The following is a 16,664-nucleotide window of genomic DNA, read 5'->3' on the forward strand; positions in this document are numbered from 1 at the left end:
CTGTTTGTTCTTGAGCAGTGCCAGGGCCAGAATCTTTCCCAATAGCCCCAGAGACGTGGAGTGGGAAGGGGAAGAGAGAGGCCACACCCCGCGTGCCGTACACGACGGCAGGTTTCTGATCTGGGCGCTCCGCCCTCGGTGCTCCCTGCAGAAAAGCTGGAGGCGAGCTTTACCCTGGATTTGCTCGCACCCCACAAACTGACAAGCTTATACCAGACAAGGCACAGTCTGGATGCTTCCGACCAGTTTCCGAAGCAGAGATCTTTTCCGTTTCCCCCAGCTTGCGACAGGCTTCGGTGGGCTTGTGATCCTTCAACTCTCCCCGTGCCTTCAGCCCTGATTCTCCGAAAGCCTAGCCTCTCCTCCCAGCCTGGCATTACCCGACCTTTCTTTGAGGGGAATGTCATGTACTTCTCCGGACAGGAAAGGAAGATCTAAGCACTTGCTCCGGACTCCTACTTTCCCTTTATTCTACACCAAGACAGAAACCTGTCTTATCAAAGGACCACACTGAGCAGACACAGCGCTGCTGAAGGAGGGATTCTAGAAAGGCAGAATCTGAAGAGAGCCGGCAGGAGATAGCCCTGGATCTGGGGCCCAGGTTAGCTGATCCCTGCCTGTGACAGTATGGACTGATGGCTTCATGACTCAGTTTTCTGCTCTGTAAATGGAGATCAAAACGGCTTTCTCGTGGGCTTGTTGAAGCTACTGTCCTAGCCCTCTGGCCAACTTCGTATCATTTTCAGCAAGCACCCCCCGTAAATGATGAACTAAACCTTTCTTTGTATATTTACAGATCATGCAGTGTTTCCTAGAAAGACTCAGAACCAAACCCTCTGGGGCAACCTGCCCCCTCCCCGCTTCCCCAACTCTTTGCCCACCCCCGGCACAAATACACAATCTCCAAGCACTGAGATATAACCAAGAAATATTATAGACCACAGCGCTTCCCTTTTACTGGTTAACTGCCCTGAAGTTCCTTTAAAAAAATCTTTGGGGGGCGCCTGGGTGGCTCAGTGGGTTAAGCCGCTGCCTTCGGCTCAGGTCATGATCTCAGGGTCCTGGGATTGAGTCCCCGCATCGGGCTCTCTGCTCAGCAGGGAGCCTGCTTCCTCCTCTCTTTCTCTCTGCCTGCCTCTCTGCCTACTTGTGATCTCTCTCTGTCAAATAAATAAATAAAATCTTAAAAAAAAAAATCTTCAGGCCAGGCAGAAACCTTGAACTTGGTTTTTGGGCAAGAGTCTGCCTTCTCCCCAGGTGGCCAGTCTCCTGCATAAAGTCCATGTTCTTTTCCAATCAAAACTCCATCTCTTGAGGCTTTTCAAGCCACAGGTAGCCGAGCTTGGGTCGATCGGTAACATCGGGGGCGGAATGAAGAGCTATAGCGTGTGTTAGGCCCGTGGCATGTGAGTACCTGATGTCACACCGATTAGTTTCCCTCATTCTCCAACACCCTGACGATGAAGAATTTGGAGGAGGTAGTAACATTCTGATAAATAACACAATGGCTTCTTGAGCTGTGGTCCAAGGCTGCTTCCACTGCAAAGGATACCAGAGCGATCACACACTTGTCTCCAGTGCTTGGCTGCATGCGATGAGATGCTGCTGTTGTCCGAGCAGGATCTCAGCAATGAGAACATCAGAGGGACAGCCCACTGGCCATGAAGTTACCCCCACACTTACTGGGCACTCCAACACACCAACCTAGAGAAGAGAATGGAATGTGATAATTTGTTTATTTAGAAAATAAGATAAAAAAGAAATACATTGGAAAAAATTTTTAAAGATTCTATTTGTTTGACAGAGACATGAGAGAGGGAACACAAGCAGGGGAGTCAGAGAGGGAGAAGCAGGCTTCCTGTTGAGCAGGGATTCGATGCAGGGCTCGATCCCAGGATCCTGGGATGATGACCTGGGCTGAAGACACACTTAACGACTGAGCCACCCAAGCGCCCCTAAAAATTTTTTTTGAACTTCTAAATAACTCTATTGGAACTTTCTTAAATCTGAGTGCACTTGAGTTTTCACTGGGTCTCATCTTTACGCTACAGGCCAATATTTGATATGAATTTGGGCCACTTCACTCAATTTTTTGACTAAAGATGATATCCATGGCAAAAGGAGGGACACAGTAAGGACAGGATTACATGAGTGAGATGGAATGTGTCTTAGTCTGTAAGTTCAACTATACCTTCAAAATATATAAACTTTTGAAAGAGAAAGTTTTATTAACTTTTCTAAATAAAGTTTTAATTAAGGTTTATGAACTGTAGAGAAAAACCTGAAATAGTCCTATGTGTCATGTGGTAATTCTCTCTCTGACATCTGTATGTTATAAAGCAAACTTTGAATTTGCTTGCTAGGGAAGGGGGCACTGTGTTTGAACCAGGAACTCTGGTAGGACTCCAGCCTCTGTGAAATGACTTAACAAATTTTGCATGCATACCACTATGTGGTGTTTTGTTTTTTTTTTTTTTTCTGGGTAGATGGTCAATCTCTTTCAGCAGATTCTCTATGGGGTTCCTGACACCTGTAAATCTTAAAGCCTAAGGTTTAGAGACTGTACACTGCCATGAGATTTTTTAAGTGTCTCGTTCCCGCAGTTAGAACAGGCCATCAACTCCACGTGTTCCCACGGCTACGTTCTCATTTCTGCTTTGTTACCTGTCCCAGGAGACAATGACTGAGAATCCCATGGCACTTCTCTTTTACTAGAGAAGGTACAGGTCACCACACCTCCCCAAGGCATTCAGCTAGCCCCTGCCTCCCAGAAAGACAACTCCTCCAGATGCCATTGAAGCAGGACAGAGGGCATCTACAGAGGCACTGGATTTGTCAACGGACTAAGCACTGGTTCTCTCTCAGGTACTTTTCTCCTGTCACAGACTTTGTCTCATTTGGTCTTCACTGTAACTCCTTGGGGTGTCTATTTTTATAACCATTTTACAAAGGGAGCAACTCAATCTCGACATGGTTGTTAACATCACCAGATTTATTAAGTCGGAGAGTTATATAATGAGATTTATATTCTTAAAAGATAGCTGCTCTCTGTGTGAAAATGGGCTGGAGAGGCACAAGGGTAGGACCAGAGAGGACAGGTTAGAGGCTCCTGTAGTGTAGTCAAGAGGCTTGGACTAGATTGATCACCGGAGACAAAGTCCGAGCAGAGATGAGGTTAACTAGACTTGATATTGACTAAAGATGAGAGAGAGAAGGTGTCCAAGATGACTCTTGGGTTTCTGATCTGAGGAACTGGACAGACGATGGTGGTAACCAGCTACCAGCTACCAAGGTGGCCCCAGTGATCTTGTCTCCTGACATTCACACCCTTGTGGAATGCCCTCCTATAATGAATTGTAGCTAGCCTGGATGACCAATAGAATACCAAAAAAGCTCCAGTGTTTGCCTTATGAGACTGAGTCAGGAAAGCTATTACAGCATCCTCCTTTTGGGTCACTGGCTCTGGAGGGAGCCAGCCGTTATGTCATGAGGACACTCAAGCAGCTCTCTAGAACCCTGTGTAGTGGTCCATGTAAGGAGGAACTGAGGTCTCCCACCAACAGACAGCACCAACTTGCACGCCATAGGCGTGAACCATCCCAGAAGTGGGATCTTCCGTCCCCATTCAAGCCCTCAAGCAACTGCAGCCCTGGTCAACATCTTGCCTGCGAACTCAGGAGACACTTTGAAGCAGCAGCCGGCTAGCTGAGCTAATGCCAAATTCTTGACCCACAGAAACTCTGAGTTAATAAATACTTCTTATTGTTTAAAGCCACTAGATTGTACCATAATTTGTTTCACAGCAATAGATAAGTAATTCCACATTAGTACTAGGTTTGGGTTCTTTGAAGGAGGGGTAATGAGTTTGGTTTGGGCATGTTTAGCTTGAGATGCCATCCAAAGGAGGCTATTGAGCAAACAATTATACACACATGTCTGAGGCTCAGAAGAAAGCTGGGCTGGAGATTTAGATTTGGGAGTCCGTAGCATATGGATGGTATTTGAAACCAAGAAAGACTGTGAAGCTGAAGAGAAGAGAGCAAGAGAGGCTTCTAGGAGGAAGTGATAGCTCAGCTGAATGTGGACACAGGACCAGGAGTCAGCCTGGAAAAGGGACTGAGAGTCTGACCTGGGAGAGGGCTGGCAGGGAACTCTGGAGCCTGTAGGAAGTTACGGTGTAGATAACTTCTTGTGGACAGTGGTATCCATTTGATTTGAGGCCATGTGCATTTCTAAGTATCTCCTGAGTAAATGGTGAAGACCATTCCCTGGTAGGCTGTTAAAGGATGCTGAAACATACACAAAATATCCGTGATCAAAAAAAGACACACGTACCGCAAAAGGGTCTGTTTTGCAGATGGATAAATTCGCGTTAGCAGTAACCAAGGAGTTGGTAATATGTTCTGTGCCTCCTCGAGCCCTCTTTTTCACAAGGCAAACGGCTTGAGCAATAGCAGTCTACCCAACTGACTCTTTTATGTCTGTGTCCTGGTGGCTACGTTGAGTTTGTGGGATAAATAAAGTTTTGATATTTATATATGGGCTGATGTATAAAAAGTGGCACCAAAAATACCGGGAAAGATTTCAGATATGAGTTACGTTACAAGAATCAAATAAGAAGTACAGAGGTGGCAATCAGGAAAAAAAAAAAACAACAACCATACCATGTATAGATATTTACAGGCACTCCCTATTATTAGATTAGCCCAGATGGCAAGGGCTATAAACACAGTCCCTGCGTTCAGCAGAAAGGAGGGATATGTTTTCTTCTCTGGCCACAGACATGTGAGAAAAGATTAACTCAGCTACCTGACTTTTGAAATTTAATGGATGTATTTATGGAAGAATATTAGAGCTGACTGGTCTTGGTTCAAAAATGCTAAATTTCCTGAACCTGGACTATGTTTTCAAAAATTCAAGATGCATTTAGCAAAGCAAGGAAAAATAAATTCAGGCTGCTAGCTTGGCAGCTGGTCTGGATACAGTATTTTGCTCTGTTTACTCTGTCAGGAAGCCAGTTCCATTTGATTAAATTCTGAAATTAGAATGCATGCACTCTGGAAGATACCAAGCAGTTTCATGCTTTCACCCGTATGGAAAATGTGATTAAGGAAATGAACTCAACGGCGGTAGCATCAGAAGAGATCAATGCAAGAGCTGTATTCAACGAGGCTCAATGGGCTAGACCTTTACTTTATTAAAATGGATGGCTTTAGCACAGAAACTGTGTCCACATCACAGAACTGCCATATTGCTCTGAACTCAGGCCGAGAAAGGAGCCAAGTGGAACTGCCATCCAATGTGATGGCAGCAGTGCCAGATGCAGACCTACTCTCACATCGCACAGCTAAAATTTAGCCAAAAGGAGAGATAATTAAAGAATTCATATGCACAGTCTTCCCACATCAACATATTGGATTATTTTCAAAAGCGCCAGTATGTCCTAATTTGGCAAGTTCTACAGAATTCCCTCACAACAATCTTGAAATCCTCTGTGGGGTGGCAATATATTTTGCTTTGCCTAAAATGAAGTAAACTATGAAAATAACTTATATGTGATATACTGTCCAATATAACCAGATAATCCAGGCCAACCCCCCCGCCAAAAAAACCTGTATATTGTGTTCATTTACCAGGTAATGGAGAGAAAGTTAGGATTCTATTGGAAAATACTTAAATTGGCAACTGTGATGGCCAACTCTTCACTTTGGCCATAGAGGCTTTGTGAGTCAGTTGAAAAAACTGAAATGGAATTAACGTATTATCAGTGCACCTGTGAAGCCCAGGGGATGTGAAGGGAATGTGAACTAAGAGATGCTGAGCCAGAGGACTGTCTAGATAAGACTTTCTAGAGTAGCAGTATGTTGATATGGACACTGCGTTCCAGGATCTAATCTTCAGGCTTCACATGCCAAGGAGTTGTTTGTAGGGGCCTCCCAATGTAATCAGATTCTCTGGGATGCTTTTCCTTGCTAACCAAACTCACAAGAAGCTACACATACAGCCAAATGCCAACAATCATTGGGCTTTGAATGTTCTGGTGAGCCGACGGTGTACTCTTTCCCTTGTGACAAGCTAGATAGATGTTTGCTTGGTCAGCTTGGAGCCAGAGCCAGGAGGACTGATGGACCTCCCTTGTCAGTTTTATCTGACTGTGTACCCGTCTCTACAGATTACCTTGGTGTTCTCACACTGGAACGAACTCTTCTTTCAACAGGAGAGAATTTTTACCTATTGGATGCCTTTCTTAGGAATAGCACATAAGTTATGCCTTCTGTTAATGTAGTCTTCCTTTGATAGCATCTAAGACAAATGATTCAGCAGAGTGAATATATTTGTTTTTTAATCTAGACTATATCTTGGGCCTATAGAGGCTAGCACCTCCATATGTCATCTACGATTATTACGATATTGTGAGATGATCTACCAAAAGGACAGTGCAAGAACTGATTGATTGATGTTAAGTAGTGAGCAATGTCAACATAGCTGCGTGCCTGAGTGGCTCAGTTGGTTAAGCATTGGACGCTTGGTTTCTGCTCAAGTCATGATCTCAGGTCATGAGATTGAACTTCACACTGGCTCTGTGCTCTATGTGGACTTTCCTGGAGATTCCTTCCCCTCCTTCTTCCTGCTCTGCTCCTCCCCCTGCTCAAGTTCATGTGTGCACACTCTCCCGATCTCCTGCTCTGTATTGCAAATAAAGAAATAAATAAAATCTCTTAAAAAAATCAACATAACCTAATTGAAGCTAATATGATTGAATAAAGAGAAGCAATAATGACATTATTAAAATATCTTACAAATGATTTACATTTAAAAATTTTTAATAAAAATGAACCATTTTAAAAATTATCTTGTAAGTTCAGAAAAACATAATAAGCATATATTACAAATCACACAAAATGCCATCACCCAAATGTAACATTTTGGCAAAATGACTTGTAGACTTTTCTATGCATATTTTGTTCATATAAGTTAGAGCATATAATATATACAATTTTACATCATTTTTGCTAGGTATAACATAAATGTCATTATAACACAATTTAAGATAAATAAATTTCTATGTTATTAAAACTTTCTTTTGGAGTGCCTGAGTGGCTCAGTGGGTTAAGCCTCTGCTTTCGGCTCAGGTCATGATCCCAGGGTCCTGGGATTGAGCTCCGCCTTGGGCTCTCTGCTCAGCAGGGAGCCTGCTTCCCTTCCTCTCTCTGCCTGCCTCTCTGCCTACTTGTGATCTCTCTCTGTCAAATAAATAAATAAAATCTTTAAAAAAAAAGAAAATATTAAAAAAAAACCAAAAAACTTTCTTTTGAATAACTACATGAGATGCCTTCCTAAGTCAGGCATAACAAACTCAAATGACCTCTGCCTGGTGGGTTATTAAAATACGTGAAATGCATGGTATAAGACATAGGGGGGTGATGGAAACTGAAAATGTAGATTCACCAAAAGGCTTTCAAATCTAATTTTATTGTTATTTTAAAAAATTTTTTCTTAAGATTTTATTTTGAGAGCGAGGGAGAGAGTGTGTGTGAGAGCAGGGAGAGGTGCAGACAGGGAGGGACCAGCAGACTCCATGCTGAGCATGGAAGCAGGACAATGCAGGGCTCCCGCCCAGGACCTGGAGATCGTGACTCGAGCTGAAATTAAGAGTCAGATGCTGAGCCAGCTGAGCCACCCAGGTGCCCCAGTTTTAATTTTAAACATGCTGGCAAAATCAAGTGGAGAAAATAAGCCCCAGAACATGTTTCATATAATACCATTGTAAAACAATTCTATGTACCACTCAGAGATACACGAGGGGTAGGTGTGCAATAAAAGTCATTTTTGAAAATAAAGGAGGGAATGCAAAATACCAAATTTAGGACAGTGATTCCCTAGGAAGTGGTATGAACACAAGGTTATCAAACGAGGTAAGCATTAGGGATTTTAAACGTGGGGCAAATACCTTATTTAAGTTGGATGGTAAATACATGGGCATTGGTTGCATTTTACTTATTCTTTTTGTACATATTGAATATTGTATAATCCATCTTGTTAAGAAGAAAACCTCAACTGTTAGCCAAAGAAAACCCCATGCTGGATTTGCCCACTGGCTGCCAGTTGGGCTACCCTAGCATGGTAAGTAGTGTAGCATAGTTACCAGGTGAGACCAGGTTGCCTGATCAAATTTGAATCCCTATTCCACCACTAGATAGTTTTGTGCCCTTGAGCAGATACTAAAATTCTCTGCAAACTAAGGCACACAGATCAAACCAGACTTTTGCCAATTTTTTGCATAGCCTTCTAGCTACGAATGGTTTGCACATTTAAAAAAACAATTTATTTATTTGAGAGAAAGAGGTTGTGGGGGATGGGGAGGTGTAGATGGAGAAGGAGAGAGAGAATTTGAAGCAGACTCCCAGTGGAGCTTGGGGCTGGAAGCAAGGGTTAATCTCAGGACCCTGAGATTAAGAGCTGGACGGTTAACCCACTGAGCCACCCAGGTGGCCCATGTACATTTTTAAGTGGTTGGAAGACCTGCCCCCAGTGACAGAACGTGGAATGGCTTTGGAAATTAGCTTTTGTGGCAGGCTTGATAATGTTTCTCAATGAATTAAGTCTAAAGCTATAAGGCAAAACAGCACTTACGCACCAAATTTATACTGTGGAAATCTCTACAGCTAGCATTGTTTTTGAATCACAAGCGATTTCAAGGTGTTTTATATACTTCCTGTGCTGTTAAAAAGTTAAGAAGCGAGATCTCCATACCCAGACGAATTTGTAGTAGATACATTTTCTGAGTTCAAACCACAGTTCCAACAGTGTCTTTTGGACCTGGATGTGAGTGCAAAAAAATTTCCATACTTGAAAATCCATTCAACTGTGCAATTGCACAGCTTCCACCTTCAATTGGAAGCAATTAATCTGCAACATAATGACATACTAAAAGGCAAATATCGAGAGAAGAATTTAACAGAATTGCATAAATGCCTTCCAAGCAGTGAATATGTTCAATCAAAACCATATACTCATGGACTGACACCAGGATTTGGCAGTACCTATGAAAAGAAAATTTCAAAGACATTTTCAAATATGGAATATATAAAATCATGCTAAAAATCAGCATTAAGAATTGAGGATTTGCTAATGATTTTGATGATAGGGAACACGAACTTTGAACTCCAGTGCAATGAAATGTTTCCCCTCCCCCGCCAAAAAGAATTCCATCTTCGTCTTAATTGTATAAGCATCACCAAAAGAATGTACTATTAGATTTTGAAATTCATCAATACAAATTTTGTGGAAATTTTTTTGTCTTGTTATATAAATGCCTACATAATAGCCTCAGTTTTGCCCCTTGGTCTGCAAAGTCTAAGATATTTACTACCTGGGTCTTGACAGAAAAAGTTTGCCACCTCCTGGCATTAAAAGGATTGTAAGGATTAAATAAAACAATCCTTGGGAAAGTAGTTAGTGGCAACTTGGTATACACTAAACACCCACTCTTTTTTCTTTACTCATCTATTTTGGACATAGAAGCCATTTCCACATTTTTCTTTTTCTTTTAAAGATTTATTTATTTGACAGAGAGAGAGAGAGCACATGTAAGGCAGAGAGGCAGGCAGAGGGAGAGGGAGAAGCAGGTTCTCTGTTGAGCAAGGAGTCTGATGTGGGGCTCCATCCCAGACCCTGAGATCATGACCTGAGCCCAAGGCAGACACTTAATGACTGAACCACCCAGGCGCCCCTTTTTCCACATTTTAAAATTGTGAATAGGGGCATTTTAAAGTACATAAATTTTTATGTGCATAAATATTTGTGCACATCTTGGATTAGGATTTATCTTTACATTATTTTCTTAGAGGCAGATTGATTCTAAACTGAATAAAACCTTTAAACAAAACTTATCTTGTATTACCATATTACTCTTATCTGCCCAGATAGCTAGATGATTTTAGACCCAAGGGTCTACAATTTCTGCCCTTGCCTTCTTCGAATGCTCCACTTTTGGATTTTGATTCCAAGAAGAGATAGCTTACCTGAAGTTCATTCATTCATGTAACAGGCATTCACTGAATATCTACTCTTTGGGTAATAAGTACTAGTAAATATAAAATAAATTTAAAGGGGCACCTGGGTGGCTCAGTCAGCTTAGTGTCTGCCTTCAGCTCAGGTCGTGATCCCAGGGTCCTGGGATCGAGCTCTACATCGGGCTCCCTGCTGAGCAGGGAGCCTGCTTCTCCCTCTTCCTCTGCCTCTCCCCCAAGCTTGTATTCTCTCTTTCAAATAAATTAATAAAGTCTTAAAAAATAAACTTAGACATGTGTTCTGCTCTCGGGGAGCTTCAATGTAGTAGAGGAGGTAAGACACGGATTATGACTCTGTCCCTGGAGGTATGTGTGAAGCTTCTCCCCAAATACATGAATGGAGGGTGAGAGAGGGGGCTCCACAGAAAAGAAAAACCAAGGAGCTGTTTGATGGAGGATAAATAGTAGCTAAACTATTTAGTAGCTAAACAGAATGTCCAATATTCACCACACTTTTCCAGCTCTTGGCATTAGTCCAGTCCATTTTTTGTAATGTAAAGAAACTGGACCATTCTGGAAAGATAAAAGCTTAATTGGCAGACAAAGAGACATATAATTTTTATTGATTTTTTTGATTTATTTATTTGACAGAAAGAGCACAAGAGAGCCCAAGCAGGGGGAAGGGATGAGGGAGGAGAAGCAGACACCCCGCTGAGCAGGGAGCCTGAGATGGGTCTCAATCCCAGAACCCTGAGGTCACGACCCCGGCCGAAGGCAGCTTCTTGACCAACTGAGGCACCCAGGTGCCCCGAGATGTACAAGCAATTTAGTTAAGGGGACTACGATAGGTATGGGCACAGCGGCAGGAAAAACAGCTCCCACCTGGGCATGTTATGAACAAGAAGGCTGGCGATGTAGTGTGGCCAGACTATGGAAAGTCTTAGGAGGCTGTTTATGGAGTCTGCAATTTTTAAGAGCTGCATTGCTTCATTTACTCTTAGGTCTTTGGGAAGCTGAAGGCAGTATTTTCCTCCTCTGATTTAGAATTGTATCCTGAAGAAGGGCTGCCTTCAGATATTCCACTGAAGGTAACAACTAAGCAAATCATTACATGAAAAAAATATTACGTTATTAGCATACTTAAGACATAATCCCTCCTACCTGTTTTCATCAGGGGATGTGCCTAATGCTTTCCCTTAGTGATTAGGCCAGTCTTGATCCTCAGTGGCTGGGGAATCTGCAGGCGCATGCTTGCCTCCCTCCTCCCCCCCACTCGTCAAAGACAGTGACAGGTACCAGTCATCATGTAGAATAAAGATGGGATTGAATCTGATCAAACCACAAGTGAGGAAAGCAACCAATTTGCCTAATAACATTCTGGAAACTTCCCAAATTCTGCCACATTTCTATACCTGACATGGGAAGCCCCAGAAACTTCTTAGGTAAAGCAGCATATAGAATTATGTTTCTGTAGAACTGAGACTCCTTGGGAAGAGAGATAGTATGCAAAAATTTTAAACTTATGGACGAAAAAATCTATGAAACTCTGGTGAAAATGAAGTTAAACAGTTTTCTTTTTCTAAAGGAATTATCAGAACATTTAGCATATATATATATATATATATATATTTAAAGATTTTACTTATTTATTTGACAGAGAGAGATCACTAGACAGAGAGGGAGGCAGAGAGAGAGAGGGAAGCAGGCTCCCTGCCGAGCAGAGAGCCCGATGCGGGACTCGATCCCAAGACCCTGAGATCATGACCCAAGTCGAAGGCAGCGGTTTAACCCACTGAGCCACCCAGGCACCCATCAGAACATTTAACATATTATTATACATCATGACTCCCTAATAAGGTGATAAAACAGGCACCACTTGTCAAATTTGTCTTTTTACAAAGTAGTTTTTTATTTTTTAAAAACGAATTTATTTAAATTCAGTTTAATTAACATATACTGTATTGCTAGTTTCAGAGGTAGAATCTAGTGATTCATCAGTTGCATACAACGCCCAGTGCTCATTCCACCAAGGGCCCTCCTTGATGCTCCTCACCCCGTGACCCCATCCTCCCACCACGCTCCCTCCCAGCAACCCTGTTTGTTTCCTGTAAGAAATAGCTTCTATTTCTAGTGGAGGTTTTGTGGAGTAGACTATGGGGAACACTGAAGTAGTAACTATGCGATCAGATATGCTTTAGGCTCATCGGTCTGGAGACTATATACATTTAGGATGAAGAAGGGAGACAGAGGCAAAGAAAATAGGTTAAATATCCAGGTAAATAAAATCCAGGTGATGAAAGTGAATGTAGAAACATACCCTGTGAAGATAAAATGGACAGGACTTTGTATTTGAATGAGCATAGGTAATAAGGACAAGAAATTGGTGGTATGAAGTCATAGGTGTTCAGGCATACATTTGGTTGATAGGAAAATGAGAGTACTTTTCATGGAAATCAGTAGACTAAGCTGTACTTTAGGGACATATGGGTAGATTCACTAAACGAATGAAAGACAACCAATTTAGCTCACAAGATAGCCGAGCCTCTGACCATCAGAGATTCATTTACTCATCCTTCCTATAGGATTTTCCTCCCTCTTTTCCTTCCCGTCCAAGTTACCCCTCTTAGAAGTAAGGCTTATTGGATACTGAGGGAAAGTCTCCATGGCCTCTTTTTTCTATACTCCTAATGCGCATTCTTTTTAAGAGTTTTAGTGTTGATGAATAGAGGAAGTAAATATTCTAATAGGACTCCACTTCAACATATGCTAGTCCGTTACTTAGTATGATATGGTAAGTAAGAGATAATAAAAAACAAACAGGAATTTACAATGTCTTTTAAAAAAAACTGATATTAAGTATTGACTTTTTTGGACTATTTTTTGTATTACCCTTAGAAAATGCATCTGTTTTAGAATGACAACATGCTATACTTAACTGCTGATATTAAACAAAAATTTGTTTTGTACACTAACATTTTTAATGACATGGGTTGCTCTTGGGAAAACTTTGTCCCTGCTTCAAGCTAATTTCATTGACAGAGGTTTATGTTGGTTCTTGCTTACGTGATATGGTCTTTGTAAAGGAACACACTGTTACTTGAACATTAGCACAGATGCTAAGAATAAGGGAAATTTAGATATTCATTGGCTCAGATTTAAAATGATGGAACATTTATGTGAACAAGGGTCTCCTCCTGTCAAACAAGGCACAATAAACCACAGTATTTTCTTTCTTCCCCTCTTGCACACGTACACTATTAGTCAATCAAAACCCCACTCCTGAAAATCTCACATCTAAACAAACAGAAATGAAGTCATTCCCTTTGGGTCTTCCTTTTCTCACATGCACTTTTTTTTTCCCCCTAAGATTTTATTTATTTGACAGGCAGAGATCACAAGCAGGCAGAAAGGTAAAAGCAGGCTCCCTGCTGAACAGAGAGCCCGATGCGGGGCTCTGTCCCAGAACCCTGAGATCATGACCTGAGCCAAAGGCAGAGGCTTTAACCCACTGAGCAACCCAGGTGCTCCTCTCACGTGCACTTTTATGCCAGACTTTTGTTTCTTGCTTACAAATCTCAGCCTTTCCCTGAAGCTAGGAAATACGTTTTAAAGGCATATTTAATGCTGTATCATCTCCAAGGGTTAGATGGCCTGAACAGCCTCTAGTTATGCCTGTTGCCTCAGCAGAGTTAATAGCACCCTCTCTCACCCTCGAGTGTTCTGGTTTGTACGGGAAATATGGTCATCCTGTATATCATACCTCATTTTCCTCATCTTATCCCGTTCTCCACTTCCAATTTTAACAAGTTTAATTTTTAAGGCACAGAATTATAGGTTAAATGGGGGAAGATCTAATTAGACCTCTAACCCGATTTCATACTTGGTAGTATTCAGCCTCCCTCTGAATTTTTTGGCTGAACGTTATCATACCTTATGAGGTGTTATTTTTCACTATTTGGCATTTCTAACTTTTATGAAAATACTTCTTACCTTCAGCCTTAATTTTATTATCCTTCCCAGTCTGAAACTCAACATGTAGATTTGGGATTCCTTTGTCAATGGCAGGTTTTTATAACGCCCAGTCTAAGGCATCCATTGTGCATTATGCATTAACCTTTTAGATATATACTATCCTTGGGAGAATTGAGAAAATAGTTATTCAAATAACTTTTTGTATGACATGGTTCAAATGAAACTAGATTTCAAGGCTGCAAGGCTCTATCATTGACTAGCTGTATGACCTTGGAAAGTTTACTTCATCTCTTTGTCCCTCGGTTTCTGGGCAATAAAATGAAGTATGACCTCTGTCTTATGGGCCATTGTGAGAATTCAATGACATATATAAAGCTCCACCAAAGCAGAGACATCATTGATCTTGCTCGACACTATTCCAACTGCTTAATACAGGTCCTATCAGGCACAGAATAAGTTCTCAGTAAATATCTGAGTAAATAATGAATAAAAGCCTCTATGACATTGCCTTATGCCTAGCACTCAGTAAAACATAGTTGTTTCTGTCCTTTCAACCATTTTTCCTATGATCTGATTTCCAGATCGCTCACCATATTAATCACTCTCTTATGGAAATTCTCTGATTTACCAACATTCCTCTTCAGATGTGATTCTAACAATTCAATACTGTGTGGCATGTGGTAACTTTGCTTTATCTGATCATAATTAGACACAAGAGTCCACTGGGAAAAAACTAGTCTACCTGCTTACACAGAATTGGCACTTTAAAAATCCACTAATTTTCTCCCAATACCATCCTGTAAACTTTAGGAAATATATGGTTAAGAGAATAAAAATATCAGAAAATAAGGAGTGATCAGCCAGGTAAGAGAAGAAGCAGGACAGTCCATTATGGAAAGCCATTGCAACCAATGCTATTGTTATCATGGTACCTAATGAACAGGGTGTGGCGATTACCTACTTATTTATTAGCCTACCTACAACATACTCCTTGTCTGTAGTTTATCTACAGTGCTCACCACTGGGAAGATCTTTAAATATTAACTGTTGAATGAATAAAAATCAAGTTTTAGGAAGATGCTACAGTGTATTGATGCACAGCTTCCTGACAGGAGAGTGTGAGCCGAAATTATCCTTGTATTTCAGGACAACAGACTCAGACTAAGGAAACCGGGACTGAATGCTAGTAATAAAATGACAAACAGAAATGTAAAAACTCATTTGGAGACTTTGGCAAAAAAAAAAAAAAAAAAAGAAAAGAAAAAAAATGAAACTGGTTTAATCATGTGAAGAAACAGCAAATTTTAGATTTGGTTTTTAGTATGACTGAGATTGGAGTTTGTTAGGTATTCATGAAGAAAAAGTGGACGGAGATGTTAAAGAGTTAAAGACAAAATAACAGGGGCGCCTGGGTGGCTCAGTGGGTTATACCAGGCCATGATCCCAAAGTCCTGGGATCGAGCCCCGCCTTGGACACTCTGCTCAGCAGGGAGCCCGCTTCCTCCTCTTTCTCCCTGCCTGCCTCTCTGCCTACTTGTGATCTCTTGTCTGTCAAATAAATAAAAAAAATCTTAAAAAAAAAATGACAGAATAAGCCTTGGGCCCTATGGAAAAAGAAACATTTCCTTTTCACCAACTAAAGTAACTGTAATGGCAATAGTCTGGGGTAGGCAGTCTAGCCTATCTTACTGGCTTACAAGTCTCAAAGTGAGAGAATCTGCCAGGGTGGGAGAAAAGATTTGTGGAAAGCAGAGGAATTGGGGTCCGTAGTCGGGATGGAGTGCACCAGGCGTGAAAAAATGCTGACCTCTGGGAAGGGTGGTTCAATTTTATAACTTAAGCGCAAAGTCCCTTCTACCCCCTTCCTGATCTAACCACTCTGGCGGCCTCAAACCCTGGGAATTCGGAAGGTCAAGGCTCCTCCGTAGGAGGCCGTTTTCGCAGCCCCCCCCCCGACGTGTTTTACATGACAATGAGCATACATCCCCCCCTGAAAATAAGACTGCCGAGGCGTCAAGGATGTTAGAGAGGCCTTGTTTACGAGCGAACCGAGGGGCCGGGGAGGTGTCAGGCCGAGAGGCGGGCTGCGATCACACTTCCAATGGCAACCAGCCGCTGCTGCAGCAAGCTCCTCAGGAGATCCAGCTTCACCCCGGGGGCCGGGTACGGCGAGAATCTGGCCTGGCGGCTCCGGTTCCGCCCGTCGGGTTCCCTTCCTTTTATCAAGCGGGTCGGGCTCCGGCCGCCCGCGCTCGCCCGCCGGCTCTCGGTACGAACGCTCGGCCGCACGGCCTGCCGAGGAGCGAGTCCTGGAAGAACATCGTCGGGCCTGGCGACGAGGAAGCTGTCTCCGGAGACCATCGCCAGCTCTAAGGCCGACGAGCTGAGAGCGCCGAGGGACGCGCGGTAGGCCCGCCGGGTCCTCTGATCGCCGGCGGACAGGGACACGTTGTTCAGCGCCATCTTCAAACACTGTCTGTTACGTCCCTCGGTCAAGGTGGGCCCTTCGCGGCTCCACAGATCACTCCCGGCCGTCTCGAGCGCCGCCACTCCCTACATGTTAGGCCATAACTACAGCCGCGGCCGACCAGAGAACCGCCTCTCACCGGTGCGCTCCTCGCGAGCATGCGCAACGCGTCCGCGCACGGCGACGCGGGGCGGCGCGAGCGAGATTGACGT

General features: G+C 42.7%; 1 protein-coding gene across 1 annotated transcript; it reads right to left on the reverse strand.

Annotated features, from left to right (window-relative positions):
• Nucleotides 1-16,003: 16,003 nt before the first annotated feature.
• LOC309840504 (uncharacterized protein C11orf71 homolog) lies at nucleotides 16,004-16,655 on the reverse strand. The gene has a single exon (XM_082682630.1). The coding sequence runs from the start codon at nucleotides 16,446-16,448 to the stop codon at nucleotides 16,053-16,055; it is 396 nt and encodes a 131-aa protein (XP_082538756.1). The 5' UTR covers nucleotides 16,449-16,655; the 3' UTR covers nucleotides 16,004-16,052.
• Between the last annotated feature and the right edge of the window lie 9 nt (nucleotides 16,656-16,664).

This window comes from Mustela nivalis (assembly GCF_964662115.1).
Source record: "Mustela nivalis genome assembly, chromosome: 9".
Taxonomy (NCBI): domain Eukaryota; kingdom Metazoa; phylum Chordata; class Mammalia; order Carnivora; family Mustelidae; genus Mustela; species Mustela nivalis.